General features: G+C 36.7%; 1 protein-coding gene across 1 annotated transcript in view; it reads left to right on the forward strand.

Annotated features, from left to right (window-relative positions):
- Positions 1 to 19,561, forward strand: part of LOC131076896 (protein ACTIVITY OF BC1 COMPLEX KINASE 8, chloroplastic) — a 179,381-nt gene that overhangs the window by 7,838 nt on the left and 151,982 nt on the right. Inside the window, exon 2 of the mRNA XM_058014241.2 lies at positions 8,852 to 8,987. Coding sequence (XP_057870224.1) covers positions 8,852 to 8,987 — 136 coding nt within the window. The remainder of the gene's footprint in view (positions 1 to 8,851; positions 8,988 to 19,561) is intronic.

Below are 19,561 nucleotides of genomic sequence, written 5' to 3' on the forward strand. Positions count from 1 at the left end.
ACTTGTCCTTGATTTCTTCCTTAGTTATCTGCAAAGCAGACAAAAAGGGTGTCAAATACATAAAATACATACTAATTTCATTTACCTTCCATTTCTATATGTCTGATTTTGTCTGATCAAATGATGTTTTTAGTTCTAATTGATCACTCTCTAGGTCTGATTTTATGCTTGCTACAGGTCTGATGACATACAAAATTTCACCAAATTTTGCCTAGATTGCTTTCAAAATGGAGTGAAAACCTTTCAAATTAGGATAAAGTGTCCTCTAATCAAATTCACCTTCCTTGAAAGTATATTTTGATCAACAAAACTGTGTCATCAAAATCTCTAATCTTTGATGTATTTCGCTGTGCCTGAAGTCTGATCAGAATTTGATCAATGAAATGATAAAAAAAGTGTCACAAAGTCGCTGCCTAGAGATGAAAGTCGCTATGCCTTCAAATGCAGATCAGAATTCCTTAATTTGCTTGAATGATGTTTTAAAATGAAATGAAGTACCTCTCTTATATAGGCGTTGGATGCTTAGGGTTGCCTCCTTTCACCTTAGGCCGACTTGCACTTTCAAATAAAACATTTTATTTTGTTCCTTGCTGAGTGCCTATACCTTATTTAGGATGGCTGACTTAGTTCTTTATTTACACAACATGCTTGGTTGGCATTTGCATCTTCATTTGCATAATCAGCAATATGGCCTTCATTTGCATTAGCTCATCCGTTTGATCAAATGTTGATTGCCCTATTTGCAACCTGTTAATGCATGATAGCTTCAGTAAGATAAATGATTGAATGAGAGATAAATGAAGTCTCTCATTCAATCATTTATCATATCGATAACTATGATAAAAAAAAAACCTTCAAGCAATTAATTCATCCTTGATAGCCGTTCTACATTTGCATATAAACAACCTTTTGATAAATCACACTATGTATTTTGCTCATGTTAATCGATCTAATAAATCTTGCATTTAAATGTATATCGATTAACATAAATAATGATAACACCGATTAATATATATATATCGGGTTGCATATTATTAAATCGGGCTGCATATTATTATATCGGGATGCATACGATATATCGGGTGGCGATATAAAGGTCACCGATAGTTATCGGTGTGTTAGTCTACACCGATAGTTATCGATTGTCAAGGCTAACACACCGATAACTATCGGCTGTTAGCATTGAGCAAATACCGATAGACTTCGGTTATAATACTAACCCACACCAATTGGCATTTATGGTGAAACATGCATTTGTTAGTATAAACAAAAGGGCACAATCAAGTAATGTCTTGATCGGTCATGACCGATCAAGGCATTGCTTGACCGTGTCCCATTTGTTATATACTTATATTGAGTGGCATTCGTGAGATAGGAAATAGAAAAACAAATGCTCCTCTCACCTGCCATACAAAAGAAGATAGTCAGATTTATATTTTAATCAGTAATACATAGAACAAGATAAATTTTAATTCTGATCCATAAATTTAACATGGTATCAGAGCCAAGTTTCCTTCTAGAAAGCCTAACCGCCTAAAGGAAGATCCGATTAAGATTAGATTGATATCTCCTTGAAAGTTTGTATTTTAAAATGACGAATGGAATCAGATTCGAAGACAGACTTGAAGGTGCCTCAAACTATGATTCATGGAAACTACGAATGATGTTGGTACTAAGGAAGAATGAGTTAAAAACAATAATAGAGAATCCTTCTAAACCTGATGGAAAAGACGAACAGAGTCAGTGGGAAAAGAACAATATTAAAGCAATGGAGTTATTAGTAGATGGAGTAAAGAGTCATCTACTACCTATCATTACAAGGTTAGATTCTGCATATGACATGTTCAAAGCCTTGAAAGACATGTTTGAGATTAACAACACGAGCAAAATCCTCACACTTAAAAATCAACTTTCTAATATTAAAATGAGTAAAGAAGAGACTATCACTTCATATTTTTTGAGGATAACAGAATTAAGGAACCAACTCTCATCAATTGGTCACATTTATGATAATAAGGAGCTAACTATGATAACTCTAAATGGGCTCCCTATCTCATGGGAAAACTTTAGACAAGGAGTTAGTGCTCGATCCAAAGTTCCCAAATTTGATAGACTAAAAGCTGACTGCATTCAAGAAGAGTGTAACCTAATATCAAGAGGAATCATGAAACCCGTTGATGAAGATGTTCAAGTTCTAGTCTCTAGTTTGAAAAGGAAAAAGGACAAAAAGACATATGGTAATTGATCATTCAAGAGGCCTAGAGACTCCTCTAAAGTACAATGTTTCATATGTGACGAATATGGCCACATTGCAAGAACTTGTCCTCTCAAACTTAAACTACAAGCGTCCCTTGCTGAAGTCAGAAATTCAGACGTATGTTCAGAAAAATATGTTCTCTAGAAGAAACTCAAGATACCTTGTGATTGAGAGGGAGCTTACTAATAAAGATTGAGCACTTGTTAGGTAAAAATTGTAAATGTTAATTATTTTATGGGCCCTGTGTAAATCATAAGGAAGTGATGACTTCCAAATGATTTCCACTTGTATTTTTGAGGTTATTGGAAGGTGACGATCTTACAATAACTCAAGATTGTGGATATAATCATTGATTGAGGCAATCCACGTAAGAGCTTGTGGATAGAATCGGTGATAGAGGCAATCCACACAAGAGCTCATGGATAGAATCGCCGACTGAGGCAATCCACGTAAGAGCTTGTGGATAGAATCGCCAACTGAGGCAATCCACACAAGAGCTCATGGATAGAATTGCCGACTGAGGCAATCCATGTGAGAGCTCATGGATAGAATTGCTGACTGAGGCAATCCACACGAGCTTGTGGATAGAATCGCCGACTGAGGCAATCCACACAAGAGCTTATGGATAGAATCGCCGACAGAGGCAATCCACTCAAGAGTTTGTGAATAGAATCGCCGACAGAGGCAATTCACATCTTGAAACTATGGTCCCAAGATAAGCATCATACGATTTATGAATATTGCTCCCAATACCTTTTATCTTACCTAGCTAAGAGGGAGTGTTAATGCATGATAGCTTCGGTAAGATAAATGATTGAATGAGAGATAAATGAAGTCTCTCATTCAATCATTTATCATATCGATAACTATGATTAAAAGAAAAACCTTAAAGCAATTAATTCATCCTTGATAGCCATTCTACATTTGCATATAAACAACCTTTTGATAATCACACTATGTATTTTGCTCATGTTAATCGATCTAATTAATCTTGCATTTAAATGTATATCAATTAACATAAATAATGATAACATCGATTAATAAATATATATCAGGTTGCATATTATTATATCGGGATGCATACGATATATCGGGTGGCAATATAAAGGTCACCGATAGTTATCGGTGTGTTAGTCTACACCGATAGTTATTGGTTGTCAAGGCTAACACACCGATAACTATCGGCTGTTAGCATTGAGCAAATACCTATAGACTTCGGTTATAATACTAACCCACACCGATTGGCATTTACGGTGAAACATGCATTTGTTAGTATAAACAAAAGGGCACGATCAAGTAATGTCTTGATCGGTCATGACCGATCAAGGCATTGCTTGACCGTGTCCCATTTGTTATATACTTATATTGAGTGGCATTCGTGAGATAGGAAAGAGAAAAACAAATGCTCCTCTCACCTGCCATACAAAAGAAGATAGTCAGATTTATATTTTTATCAGTAATACATAGAACAAGATAAATTTTAATTCTGATCCATAAATTTAACACAACCAAGACAAATTAGCATTTTGTTCTCCATTTGCAAACTCAAGTTGGTTCGATCAACTTTTGGTTGCCATACTTCACCAAGATAAGTCAGTGTTGATGTGTTCATTTGCATAACATAAATTTTGGCCTTCTCTCCTTCATTTGCCCAATCAATTCGGCCCTTGTTATTTCAATTGCACGATGGATTCTGGTATTGAGAGCTTCATTACCATGAGCAGATCTATTTGAACGATTTTGATTGCCTCATTCCACCAAGATAAGGCGGTGTTTACTTGATCATTTGTTCAATTTGCTTTAGATGTAATGCAATTCTAACTCTTTGCTCACACTATGGTAGCGGCCTTTGAGGGTTTGTTTGCATAAGCACATTGGTTTGATCAACTTTAGATTGCCTCATTGATCCCAAGCAAATCAGCCTTTAGGGCTTCATTTGCCTAAGCAAGCTTGATGAAGATATTGCCTATCCCTTTTGAACAAAAATCTCCTAATGCTAAATCGGCCTTTGATGCCTCATTCGCACAAGGTTGGCGGTATTGAACCCTTCATTCGCAAAACTTAAACTTGCCTAAAATCAAACTTAGGGTGGCGGCATTTGGGGGTTTAATTGCACAAAAACCTTTGGGTGGCCCTCTGACATTCAATTGCATAACTATATGCTGGGCGGCAACTTCTTGTTCATTTGCACAAACAAAATGGTGTTGAACCCTTCATTTGCACAACTTGATCGGTTTTGAACCCTTTGTTTGCACTATGAAAACTCTGATTGGGCGGCTTTACACCCTTGGTTTGCATTAGTCCTTCTTACCTGATCGGGATTTTCTTCTTGAATTGCTTAATGATGGCAGCCTTAAACCCTTGGTTTGCATAAACTCCATCTTGCTTAGGCGGTCATCTATGCTTCATTTACATTGACAAATCGACCCTTAGGTGCCCATTCGCTCAAGCAGATTTTATTGATCAAACATTGATCACTTTATTGTTCCTAGGCAAATCGGCCTTTATGCTTTCATTTGCACAAGCAGGTTGGATTGATCAAATTTTGACTACTTAGTTGCTCCTAGGCAAATCGGTGCTTTGTGCTCCATTTGCATAAGCAAGTGTGCTTGATCAGATTTTGATCACTTTGTTAATCCTAGGCAAATTGGCCTTTTGGGCTTCATTTGCATAAGCACCTTTGTTTGATCAGCTTTTGATCATTTTATTTCACCAAGACAAGGCGGCATTTCATCCTTCAATTGCATTGTAGAGTCCTTAATCTCTCATACCGTTTTTATTGAATGTGAAACTTGAATCCTTGATAGGTCTCTTTTGTTCCATGCTCCATGCATTCTACTGCTTCCCTTAAACCTGAAAAACAAACACATTTTGATCAAGATAGTAGAAAGAGAACAATGTTTTCCCAAATCTGGAAATGAATTTCAAATCTGATTTTCCTTATTTGACCTCTGATTTTCATTACACTTGCCCTGAATTTGCACTAAGTACCCTTTAGTAACCTCATTCCTAAATCTGATTTGCAAATCTGCCCCATTGTGGAAAGGATCTGCCTCAGGATCTAATTTATACCTCCGTTCCCCTAATTCACAGGTCTGATCTGTTTTCTGCTTCTCCAAATCTGCCTTCAAGCTGATACAAATGTCTCTAACTGGATTCGTTTTATTCTGCTCTTTCTATGATCTGATTAGGCAGAAATTTGCCTTTGTTTAGGCCTGCAACACTGGCTTTAATGCTTGATAAGATCCCTTTGATATCTGATTTTATTTTATTTGAATTTAAATCTCCAGCGTTTTGTTTAAGTGACATGTCCTTTGCTTCAAAGGCCAGCTTCCTATCTCCTTAGCGCCACACCTTGCCTTGTGTTTCATCGTGGATTTAAGGGGCTTAGGTATGTGCCAGGGATACTAGGAGTCAAAGGAAATGGTGAGGTGGATGTTTTAAAAATGCCTTAAAACTTTTACTTCCATTCCAAAGTTTTGGTGGGACCCAAGCAAAAGGTACGATAGTGCAGGGAGTCAAGGAAATTGGAAGGCATGTGAGGTGGCATTGTAAATGCCTTGAAAAACTTTTTGAATCTCCACCTTAGAGTTTGTGGGTCTAAGCAATGCGTGGCAAGGAGGGATGAAGAGATGTGGTAAGGAAAAGCCACGGGGGTAGGATGGAAGGAATGCGGGGATAGGATAAGTGCTGCGGTGGGGTCATAGGGGGTTAGGAAAGGGAAGTGCTAAGTGAAGGTGATAAGGGAGGTGCTAGGAGATGGGGAGTTATAAGGGATATGGATGTGGGGGATGTAGGGGAGGGTAGTACATATCGTGGGGTAAGGTAGATGGAGGATGTGGGAGGTATAAGGGGTAGTGGAAGGGTAAGGGGGTGTAGGCTAGGTAGGATCGGGTTATGATGGGATAGCAAGGGGTTGATAGTGGGTTACGATAGAATAGGGGTAGGAGGTAGGGTGGTGTTGACGTGTTTTTTTATGACGGCGTCTAACACAGACAAAAGTTGCCTAACGGTCACTTCACTCTCTCTTGATCAAAGTACAATTGTATGCTAAGATTGCAGTAAGTTGAGACAATTGACTCCAAGGTTCCTATATGCGACGTATGTGACTCAGTTGGCCGATGTGATTGTTGGTAATCCAAGGGGCCTTACATTTGGATCATTCTTTCACTTCTTTGCTATGGCGTGGAACTTCATCATTGGATATGGCGATTCCGCGATGCTTCTGCTTCGAACGGATTGACCTGGAATGGACTGAAATTAAAGGGGAAAGGGTTAGAGGATCTAAATCTACTCCTAAGGGCAATGATATCAATGAATAGTGCTCTGGTAGACAAATTCCAAATAAACTAAGCTCTGCTTCGCCAAGATTAACTACAACTCCGCAAGAACCGGTGCAATTTTTTGAGGATGTTGAAGGAAGTTCGATTATGAATATTCTCAATGTGAAAATCCTTCAACATCCTCAGAAGATTGCACTGGTTCTTGTGGAGTTGTAGTTAATCTTGGTTTAGTAGAGCTTTGGAATTTGTCTACCAGAGCACTATTCATTGATATCATTGCCCTTAGGAGTAGATTTAGATCCTCTAACCCTTTCCCCTTTAATTTCAGTCCATTCTAGTTCAATCCGTTCAAAGCAAAAGCATCGCGGAATTGCCATATCTGATGATGAAGTTCCACGCCATGACAAAGAAGTGAAAGAACGATCCAAATGTAAGGCCCCTTGGATTACCAACAATCACATCGGCCAACAGAGTCACAATCCATCACATATAGGAACCTTGGATTTGATTGTCTGAACTTACTACAATCTTAGCATACAATCGTACTTTGATCAAGGGAGAGTGAAGTGACCATTAGGCAACTTTATTTTGTGTTAGACACCATCATAAAAAACAAGTCAACAGGAGGTAAAGGAGTGTGGGTAGTGGATGGGTAGGTTAAGGAGTGTGAGATATAGGTTAGAAAATGTAGGGTATGGAAGGTATGAGAGGTAGAAGAAAAGGTAGGAAGTGGGGATGAAGGTTAGAGGAAGGTAGGGTGAATGGAAGGAGAGGTTTAGGGAAGGGAGGTTAGGATAGAATTTGAAGGTAGAAAAGATGGAGGGGCTGTGAGATAAAGGAGGAGTGAGATGGAAAGATGAGGGGAGATGGAAGGGAAGCGATCGGGCTTGGGCATCCACTGGTAGTGCTGGGAGAGGCAGGTTGGAAGCTTTGGAGAGCAGAGGAAATGTTGTACCTCACTTCATCTTAAAGAGAGAGACTTGACTTGATTAGCTCTTGACCAACTACACGTCTTACAAATGAAAGGCTAATAGCAAAGACTCGACAACTACCAACGGCTAAGCTAAGACAGCTAACCTAGAAAGTGAAAAAGTGGTTGTCCCCATTTGCATTGGGGCGATGTGTGAACACGTCACAACAGGATCCCCTACCATCCTTGGGACGTTCAAGGGATGTTCAAGGGATGTCTCCGGGTGGATAAAGGGATGACAAGGCACCCTGGGGTGTTGTCCCTCAGAGGGGATGCCTCCTGCTTTGCAGGGTTGTTTTGGGGAGGTGCTCCTATGGGGTGCTGCCCAGGGGGATGGCAGGGGGATGTTTTGCCCTTGCCCCTCTACCCTTGGTGTGTCCCTGTCCATGGAAATAGGAGTTTTGAACACTGGGAAATTCATTTTTCAACTCCTCCTTAGGCATTTTATTTTCCTTATTATCTAATGTGTGAAGCACTAGCGAACATTCTGTTTTGATACTGAAGAATGCCATTTGTGTTATCTGCTGTTCAAAATATTGTAGTCTCATTCAAAAATTTTGACTTGAATTTTACATGAGGTGTATGTTTTTGTTCGTTACAGTAGATTCCAATTGTCTTTTTCAGATTGTTTCTGTCAAGAACAGAAGATGGTTGGCTCCTATATACAGCCGGGTCCCCATAGTTAGATGGGGCCGTTGGCCTATAGATAAGAGAGAGAGTTGGCGGGGCTATACTATAGAGTAGTTGTAGTTCCCCCTCGTCCTCCTCCAGCTATCATCGGCTGGCTATACCCGCCCACCCGGCTCTAGATATATGGCTCATCGAGAACATTGAAAGAAACATGAATTGAAAGAACAAATCTGGATCTTGCATGTATTTAGAGTTTGTTTTTTGAAAGCATATTTTTTAATTTGTGGATCTCATTGGCCTAAATTTAAAACAATTAGAAAATCTGTAGTAAGACAAAATGATGTGATAGATATGTATTTAGATATATTTTGATTGAGTTTGCAATGATTCAGATTTGCTTCATATTCTTTGATGCCTCTCCTGTTATCTTTTCTTTTTGTTTTGCAAACTTTGAAATCAAAGGAGGACGGAAGGGATTATAATTTGTTGATATTTATTCCTTACGAGGCATATCTTTTTATCTCAACCTCATTTCCTTTTTGCAGGTTCTGTAATCACTTCTATCATTAAGAAATATGATATTTAAGAGAGGATGGATATAAAAAAGCTTTAAAATTTTCAACCTTTATAATTATTATTTCCACTTGCTTCCGCTAGGTTTCTTATTCTTGTTAGCTATCTTATGAAAGATCCTATGTAACATCATTACAGGTTTCTGTAGCTCCTGGTGGTCGATGGAATAAGTTTAAGAAATACTCAACAATACAAAGAACCATGGAGATATGGGGTTCTCTTATCACCTTCTTATTTAAGGCATGGCTTGATAATCAAAAGTTCACATACAAAGGTAAGATCCTATGAGTAGCAATAGTGGATTAAACAAGAGATATGTTTTGAAGTCATTTGTTAACTAGAGCTTCTATAATATTTTTAGTAGTGTTACACCTCCATAATTTAAGAAAAAGCAAGTTATTACTCTATTAGGGTCGACCTGGTTTTTGCCCTTATTCCTGGCCTTGTTTTGGCTTTTTGGCAGAAATTGTTATGTACTTCCGTCATAAAGCCTTATCTGTTTTTTCTCATTTAGTCTGCAACAGATTTCCATATCAGCAGGAGCAGGTGGAGCACAGAAAATCATAAAGTTTAAATAACATATTTCTAAAAGAACAGAAATAGGAACAGCAGGCAGCTAGGCAGAGCAGAGTTTTAAAAAATGGCAGAGGTATGTGAACATTCTGCAATTTAGAGCCTGGTGCACATTTAAGAGGGCTAAACCACATCGGAATTCTGCCTGGTAATTGGAAAGTGGCAAGGTTTGACCAAAAATATGCTTGACAAACATAACACAAATCTTGGCCCTGTCTTGAAGATGGCTGTCTCAGCCCAGAAGTCGGCCTTGGCTAAGACTGTTTTGGCGAGACTCTTAAATATTTTCATGTAGCTTGCAATTGATAGCAATAAGCGATGTAAACTCCACCTAGGTGCACCATTAGTATGGTGCAGCCACATGAAATTTCCACCAATGTTATAAGAGGTGGTTAAGATGGCTGTGGTGCATGCCCAAAGTGGCAGCCCAACATTTGAATTGACGTAAGTAAGTGAAATCTTTGCTTGGCTTAAGTGAAAGGAAGTTCTGACTTGGCACAAGTGGTTAACTTTTCTGCCTTAACGCATAAACACGGCAAAGACATTGAAGTTTTCCACTCAAATCTAAAATTTGGAAGTTCCCCTCTTGGTGCATGCCAGGCATGGTTGAATCACTTAAAAGTTCTGCTTTTGGCCAATTGATAAGATGTTGATACCAAGTCCATATTTGCCATGGCAAATATCCCCCTAGTGTGTACCATGCTTATTTCTGCTGAGCTCTATCCCTTCAAGATTGCGCCTTCGCTGTTTCAACTTGGCGGGATGACTTAGAAGGTGTGGAACTCTTTAAAGAATGCGCCATCTGCACAACTTGGCCATTTTCTTATGAAAAAAGGTGATACCACACTAAAGTAGTTGACTAGGAAAACCAAAGTCAAGATTTAAAGTGCAAAATTAAAATGTTCTTTTCTATAAATGCAAGGTGATTTTCCATTCATTAGAAGCACCTTGTCTTTTGGTGTTTTCAAGTAGACCCATTGATGTTGCTTTTAGGCTTTGTGTAGGTCTTCATTGGGGTTTTTTACACCATAACAAGGTACTTTCAAAGATGTAGCAGTGTGATAAGTACTGTTGGGTCTTGAAACAACACTCCTAAATCATAGATCTTTTCTCCATCTTCAAGGCTAGGATTTTTTCATTAAGAAGGGAAAAAAGAGGAAGACAATTAGGGGTCAACTCTAAGAGTGGGTTATCTCTCCTATGCTTTGAGCTCAACTTAGACTCAAAGGGGTATTCTTAGGTGTACACCTTAACAAATATTGAGGTCAAACAAAATAGACAACCAAAATAATGATAACTAAACTCAATTGCACATTTGACTCTAAATTTTCTCAGTAGGTCAAATAAGAGTAACAGTATTAACTGCTATATAGCTGTTTAAAAGGTGCATACATAATCCTCATGAAATAATTTCTTTCAAGGCTTTGATAAGATCCTTCCTTGGTTAAACTACAAGATCATGAATGCATAGCACTGATTTTTGATTTTAAACAACTTGTAAGTGACTTTATGTATTTTAAAATAGTAGGGAAGGTATAAGGTTCGTAACCCTTAGTATCTCACAAATCAATTAATTACTCATTCATAATTATTAAATGCCAATTACAATTTAGATTTCAAAGTGCTTAATCAAGATAAAAGCACATATATATCCGAAGTACATTTTTCATGCCATGAGTACATCAATAATAAATCAATAAACTACAAATTTGCAATAAATACAAGTTTATAACAATCGTCCTTGGTCGCCATTAACCCACATGGTCATCTGCAAGCCATGGACGGGAACATGGCCTAGGTGCTTTTCTGCCCAACCGTGAAGCAATGCTTCCCTGGAGTTCTTCATGCTTTGAAGAACACCCGACCTTGCATGAAGAGCCTTGCTACCTGGAAACAATGACAAGATGAAAACCTTGGTGCAACTTGATACATCTACATGCATATCTAAAAATATGATAATACAATGCCCTATTATCATGATGTGGCAGAGAAATATATTAATAAATTTTGCTAGGCTAATTCATCTATTTCAATGAACATGGCTTTGGCCAAAGCACTTCAAAATAAATGGATTTTCCTGAAAAGAGGATCAACGTTTCTGTTTACCCATATTCTGCACCCTTTCCTGGAATCATAGCTTAAATAAACACAATGAGAGTTTAATCTGCTTTATAAAATGTAGACATTCACACATATGCCAAATGAGTTTATCTACCCGTTCATAATGCTCATGTACATTCTAGTGTAATATTCACCTATAATGATATAATGAAATGATTGTTAATTCACAATGCAAAGCTGAAACTACATGACTTTTATATGCATAGTGAACATTATTATTTTCTGAATGCAATTTCAATGAAAGTATGAATGCAGATTTTTATAACAGCAATTAAAATGAATATGCAATATTAATTTAAAGAAGGTATATATATATATATATATATATATATATTTAAGAAATCAGATTAAACAAATAACAAATTCATGGTTTTCCAGTCACAGAAGACAATCAGATTTCATTTGCAGTCAAGAGTTTATTTGTAAATTTACCTATTGTTCTAATTCATATTCATTTTAGCAGTTCAAGTTTTCTAATCTATTCTAACAGAAATAATTAATTTCGTTTTCCTTTTCACGTGAAAATGAGATGAAAAATTAGAGTTATAGTCTACAAAATTTACAACTAATATTTACATTTCAGATTGTTGCTACATATATGTATAATTCATATATATATATGTGTGTGTGTGTGTGAATCATTCATCATTCATACATATATGTGTTTTTGTGTGTGTGTGTGTGTGTGAATCATTCATCATTCATACATACATATGTGTGTGTGTGTGTGTGTGTGAATCATTCATCATTCATACATACATATATATATATATATATATATATATATGTATGTATGAATGATGAATGATTCACACACACACACACACACACACACACACATATATATACAATTTTTGCAAAAGCTCTAAGTTTCAGGCAAATATAATTGAATAAATGTTCCTTGGATTTTCTACATTTCATATGATTGGACTAATTTTCAAAAATGGAAGAAACAGAACAATAACCTACTTGGAAAATGAAAACTGAAATCAGTGAAAGTTGTCCATAAATGAGAATGATCAGTCTCCAACCAAAAGCTCTTTTAATTGGAAGAAATCATATTTAAAACCACCCAATACCCATCGAGTTTCTCCTATTTTCCCTATGCTAGCAAGATTATCAGAAATAATGGTTTGTTTCATGCTCAAATCGGTATCAAATTGGCCTGAGAGAATATATAAAAATGGGAGATGAAAAGTAACAAAACTAGGTATGATATATAACATTCTACCCCTTTTCCATTACACTAGAAATTGATTGTTATGACAAATCTTCTGTTTTGGTCTGATATTCTGCCTAAAAAAGATAATAATGGGGCTCCATAATGTAGCCCTCTCCCCACCCCCTTTCTCCCAAAATGGGATAGTGACTCCATTATGGAGTAGTCACTACTCCCTCGTTTCCCCAAGTTCAATGTTTGCTGAAGATGTTATTGCCATTTTGCTATGGAAATAATTGGTTATGTTTGGAAGATTAAAAGTTGCAGCAGAAAGAAGGGAAATGCCTTAAGTGAGGCATTATAACCTCATGTTCAAAATAGAAATTGATATTGTTAAATGCTCTCAGCTCAACGTCAATAATAATTACTACAATGACATTTGATTTAATATGAATTTGGTTGCAAATTGAACTCATCAAGTTCTCCGTCATATATTTATTTAATCGGTTGTGGAGAACAACTTATATTATATGAAAGCTGGGTGATACAAATGCCCTTCATTATACATACGAACTTATATTAGTTCAAACAAGAGATAAATACAAACATTTGGTTTTGTATGCCATAAATCTATGTTATAAATGTGAGATTTTGTTCAAAACAAATTGGCCTCCCATGTATATATAAGGTCTGATTCAATAAGTTGTAACAGCTCAATACAACATTCACGATATGATTATTGGTATTTACATATTATATGTATATATATCGGTATTATGTATGCGTGTGTATATATGTGTGTGTGTGTGTGTGTGTGTGTGTGTGTGCGTGTATCGGTGTGTATATCGGTATGTATATGTATACATTTGTACATACGAACATCAATTAAAATCAGATTAATATGTGTGTCTATGTGTTTGTGTATATAGGTACAGTTACTTTCATTTCCAAAGATAAATGATATGTACTTAAAATCAAAACAAAAGCATTGAGGTATGAATAAATAGGTATAAGCAAGGTATGCAGATTTATTTTCTTTTCAAACTAATTGAAACATTGTGATAACTATCAATATAGACATCATCAAATCATTCGAAATGCATCTATCTTATCATCCTAAATGCATATCTAAATGAGACTACATGGTGTGTGAAACAGCTATCCATCATGATCATTCTTTACCAAGTGGCTAGATCACTTCTCCTCAAACATGTTCCTGCGTTCGACTAATACCTGCACTCAATCACACTTAGTCACACATTAATAGGTTAGCTCTCAAAACCATAGCTGAAGCGCATACATATAGTAGGGAAAACATATTAATATCTCAATTTAATCATTTCCTTTTCATTTGCATTTAAAAATATAACACTAATCCTAATGTGTTTAATCATAATTAAATAATCAGAGATGATTAACTGATACTAAATCCAGCTTATTACATTTATTTAACTAAGCCAAAAGATGAGACGTAACAGAAGTTCTATTTTCTCAAGACTAGTACCTTATTGGGTAACAGAGTCAAATGCAATTATTAGAACAACACATAAGAAAATGTAGGATAAATATGATAATATGCGAGAATGTCTACTTAATCATTGTCAATCAAATTTACAAACACTCTCATATAACATAGAAATGACCAACACAAAACTATTGATTTAAAATGCTAATCTTTTATCAAATCCTTGTTAGATATACATCATCAAATATGGTGAAGAAAAAATTGAAACAGCAAGAAACTTGTCTTATTTGGCTATTTAAAACCTCTTAAAGTGTTGACAACTAATCTTGGAGACACATTGTTGCATACATTTGCTACTACAGCTATCTCTTTGCAAGTTTTGAGTGAAACCCTAATTGCAAATTGACTAGCAATTGTGGATAACCTAGAAAGTTTTGCACCCTTTTTTGTGAAAACATGAAATGACAAACACATTTTTGTTGAAGAACATGACCTTGGGTCATGAGTCATGGAGGAGGAAACTTGCGAATCAAGAGTTGTAGAGATTGGTCGTGCATTAGCCATTGAGTTCATCAATGCTTAGTAGAAAAACGTCATTTTGAGGTCCATTGAACTAGGAGAACACAATAAAATGATTTAGCACATCAATAATTTGTAGGTTTGGAGTGTTGGAGCAAAGAAACATTCACAAAATTCATTGGATTAGTGGCCATGGAGACAACGTTGGGGTTAGGTTTCAATGGCTTCAGCCATTGTAAGAAATTTTGCATAGAACAAATTTGCAATGATGAAGACAGACACCGAGGTTGACAAACACACCAAACAATGTAGGAATGCTGCCATAAATATCTACCATTATAACCATTCACTAGGTGCATCCAAATACATACGTGACCTAGTTGAAAAACTTGCAAGATCTATTGAGAAACCATTTCCAATTGCACTAAAATCATCACCCTATTCTAATAGGCATGATTGAACAGCTTAAAAGTTTCTTTCAACTTAAAGAAATGGCTAAGTGATAAGAGGCATGTGCCAATTCGATATTTGGCATGGCAAATATCCTCCTAGCATGTGCCGTCTTTACTTTTGCTAGCCTATTCCCTTCATGCTTGTGTGTTTTCTATTTAAACTTGGTGGAGAGCAGATCATCTACATAAGTGGGCAATTTTCTCATGAAAAATGGTCATTGAAGAGCACACAGATAATATTAAGAGGGGGGGGGGGTTGAATCAGTATTTTAAACTTTTAAACTTCTAAGAGCATGAAACCTCATAAATGAACAAATAGAATGAGCACAAGACGCAAACACAAAATTTTGCATGGAAAACTCTTTCGGGTAAAAACCCACAGCATACAAAGCTTTCATTAACAAATGGGCACCAACCCAAATTACAAAAGTGAGCACCAATTCACAGAGAGCACCAATTCATAATCTTCTACAAATCAAAATTAGTCTCCACAATCGCTGCTTTGATAGCTGCATACAATTTTTTATATCAAATGACAACCTAGTAAGATTCCAGCTCAAATACTCCAACAATCTCACTAGTCATTTTGAAACAACATCAACAACCTATTCGATGCATTGTATCCACTATTATTATCGAGGCATATGAATATGCTACCGCACGTTCTCACTCCACTCCACAGTAGTAGTCAATAGTCATAACGCGACTCCACTGTCAAAACCATACCAACACGCCATAACCAAGAATAAAATATTGCATTGCAAGTTCATTCCTATTCACAACAACATTCGAGTAAGGCTCGATATGTCTCATTAATACACATTTTAACTAAGTTGTCGGTTCGGGTTTGGGCACCGGTTCGGGTTTGAAGAACTAGTACGACAAAATTTTGAAAAGGGGTTTGGGTTCATTTGGGTTCGTTAGTACAAAAACATGTAAATTTTATATATATATTATTATATATATATTTATGCAGCCTATAAGCATGAATTAAGATTAGCATGTCACATAGCATCATATAAACAACAAAACCAACATAAAATTAATCATAGCATCATGATCATACCATAATAGCATCATATACATCAAGTTTAATATCAAATTGACAAATATTCAAGTATCATTGTTTCAATTTTCAACAATTTAAAGTTTAATCATCAAATGGATTCTCTAATTCATCATCCTCATTATCCTCCTCCTCATCATTAACATTGACATTAGATGAACCAATGCCAATGTCACTTGCACTATAAGTTTGCTCCCTGTCCGAGTCATCAAATGCAACAAGCTGGGAAGTGGAAGCATCCAAATCACTATGCTCTGGCTCTATATCCCACATCTTCGATTCCCCTTGCTTGTAGTCATGTTGCTTGTGTGAAAGAATGTAATGTCCCCTTCTCAATGATGTGCTTTTAGTGGTCCATTGGCCCATTCCTGAGACCCGCAGGCTATGTGGAATGAAGAATTAAGGTTTCAAACGTTGGTGAGGCGAGAACTTACTATTTTTAGTAAGTCAGGGGTTGGCTGTTTGGATGATGCTGTCCTACTGAGCTTTCCGTGCTCTGTCACTGGGTGCGAAGATCATGCTTTTCGGAGCAGTAATTCATGACTTACTATTTTTAGTAAGTGGCAGTATGGAGTATTTCTATTTTTGGCAGTGGATAGGATCCTGGTCTTACAACAGTTCTTTGGTCTTCTTTACTCCGCTTCATCCGGGTTTCTGTTAATGATTAGTATGGGAGTCATAAGTAATTTAATTAAATATTATTTCCTTGTCAAAGGTTTAATATTTAAATATTTGTAGTTACTGATTAATTGTGGAGATGACTTAGGAAAAATAATTAATTAATATTCATATGATTATTTCCTAAGTCAAAGGGTGAATTTGTTGGTGGCCATTTAGGAGGATTAAACATCTTTGGTTTAATGTTTAATATTGCAAAAGACGCCACCATGAAGAAAGTTTGAACTTGCCTAGGAAAGGTAAGTGGGCGCCATGTTAGTCGGGAGACATAAGGCGAAATGAAGGTGAATTTGAATGGAGTTTGGTGCCATTTGCATTTGCATTTGGAAAGGTGTGGAGTTATAAATATGAGCCTTGGGCTCTCATTTTGGTTATCTTGAAAATTTGCATTGTTATGCTGCCGGATTGGCGTTAGAACTTTGAAGCTTCGAAGTGCGGCTCCCTAGTGCTTTCCAGTTTCGTATTTGAAATATAGTACCTAGCTGCGTGTTGTAATCTATGATACTTTCATTGCATATCTCAGTCTTTTTGGTGTTTGGAGTGATTTCTGGAGTTGCTGGTTTCCCTGTGGCTGAAGCACGTTTTTGATCACACCTCTCTGCCTGAGTGTCTCGTCATTTTGGGTACTGGTTCAATCATCCTTCCTGCTGCTGGCGATTCATATTGTAAGTTTGTGGCACCTTTCATTGAGTATTGAATTTATTAAAGCAAATCGAAATTTCCTAGCTAGGCGTGGGGTTTTGAGGGTGCATTGGGATGTGTGCCAAATAATGTGGGGGGTTTTGATGGCTTCCATTTGGTTTGTTTTAGTCACTGCTGTTATAGTGTTAGTTTGGGAGTGATTTGGGGTGGTTTGAGTGAGTATTGAGAGAGATATGAGTGAGTGATTTAGTAGGTTTATAGGCTGCTGGTTATGCATTTCCAGCCTACTGTTTTTGATGTTAGAAGAGTTTCATGATCATTATCTTTTATGTTCAGCATTATTCTTCTACCCTCACTCTCCCTTTATTGTAAGGTTAAGTAGTAGTACTATTAACCCATTCTGGATTGTAATCTCTCATCCCGCTGAAAAAGTGGAAGAGGTTGGCTTGTCGCCTACATTTGTTTAAATTGTAATTCAGTCCTCCCGCTGCATAAGCGGTCGAGCGATGATTGGTTGTAATGGTCCTCCCGCTGCATAAGCGGCCGAGTTGAGTATTTTGTAATTCAGTACTCCCGCTGAAATATTGTGGTTGAGTGATTTGTGTCTGTTGTATGGTTCTCTTGGCTGGTTCACCGCCAAGTTTCTTGCTTTCCCGCTGGATAAGCGGACGGGGCTGGCTTGCTGCCTAGTATTGTATTTATTTTATCATTCTAGAAGATTTGTGATCTAATGATCCCCTCATCACCGTATGCTCTCACCTTCCCACATTGGGCACTTGGTGATCAGAAAGTGGAAGGGTTACATTTTCAGCAAGCTTTGAGTTTATGTTTTCTAACCTTAATGGGTTATGTGTTGGTTGTTAATTCTTATTGCTCCTAAAAACAATTTTTTCTTATCCGGGATATTACAAAGAAGATGTAGGTTGGAATGCACATATACTAAATTCTCCGCTCTTTTTGATTGCAATCTATTGCGCTTTATTGAGTGGATGAAAGAGTATGTGCTCCAATTTCTTTCTGAAGCAGATGAACTAGCAACCTTTGAAGACAAAGTAAACAATTAAAGTTATAAATTTATAAAATTAAAAATTACTAGCAACCTATGAAGACAAAGTAAACTATAAATAAAACTTATGATAAATTTTAATTAATTAAGCTTGTGATAAAACTTTGACAGTGAGGGGTTGTAGGTTTTGGAAGCATGTGCAATGGAAGTACCACCAACTATGAGCATCCTTTTTGGATCTATGACGAATAGCATCAACACTTAGACCATTTCCATTTGCAAATTTTATGAACTCATTTGTAATAATATCTCACAAATCATCATCAAGATAGAGTCTAAGGAATGCTGCCTTATACCCATTAGACACTTCTAAATCTCTCCATGGTGCAAGCCTTCTTGGTTGATCAATAAAATGATTGCTATAGTACTTTGGTGTCAAGGCATAGGCAAAAAGATGCAAAGGAGTGGTCATCTTATTCCACCTTTATACAACAATTGCTTCCACTTGTTTGAAGAATTTCTCCTCGAGGTCTTTCTCTCTTGCATTCATAATGCACTTCATTTTTTCAAGCATTGAGTCAATGCCATCACAAATCTCACCAATGCAAGGTCTATCCATGTTGGTATAGCGAATCATGCTCATAATGGGCTTAGTGAAACTAAGGAGATATGTCACAAGATCCCACCATGACTTATTCAATATCTGTTCCCTAATTCTTGCTGCCCTCTCACTGTTGATCTGCTTCCATATAGTGCAATTTGTCCCGATCACCATATTGCAAAGTGCCACTTTATGCAAATTAATGCCAAAATGATTAAAAAATAAAGCCAAACTTTAAAGAAGAATACACAATATAGCTTACACAATGATATTATGAACATTGAAATTTTTAAAAATCAGAAAATTGAAAATTAAATTACTACTTCACTTACCTTCAATAGCTAATAGCTCCAAATTCGAAAAGGATATAAAAATCCCTTGAGACATGTAGTGGTTTGTGATGAACATCTGGATGTCCTTAGCCTCTGCATACACATCTTTGATCCATTTAATTTTATTCCCAATTTTTTGCAGCAAAAGATTGAGTGAATGGACTGCACAAGGTGTCCAAAAGATGTGATGATAGCATTCCTCAACCAACAAACCAACAACTCTACAATTTTTTG

The sequence above is a fragment of the Cryptomeria japonica genome, chromosome 10 (assembly GCF_030272615.1).
Source record: "Cryptomeria japonica chromosome 10, Sugi_1.0, whole genome shotgun sequence".
NCBI lineage: Eukaryota > Viridiplantae > Streptophyta > Pinopsida > Cupressales > Cupressaceae > Cryptomeria > Cryptomeria japonica.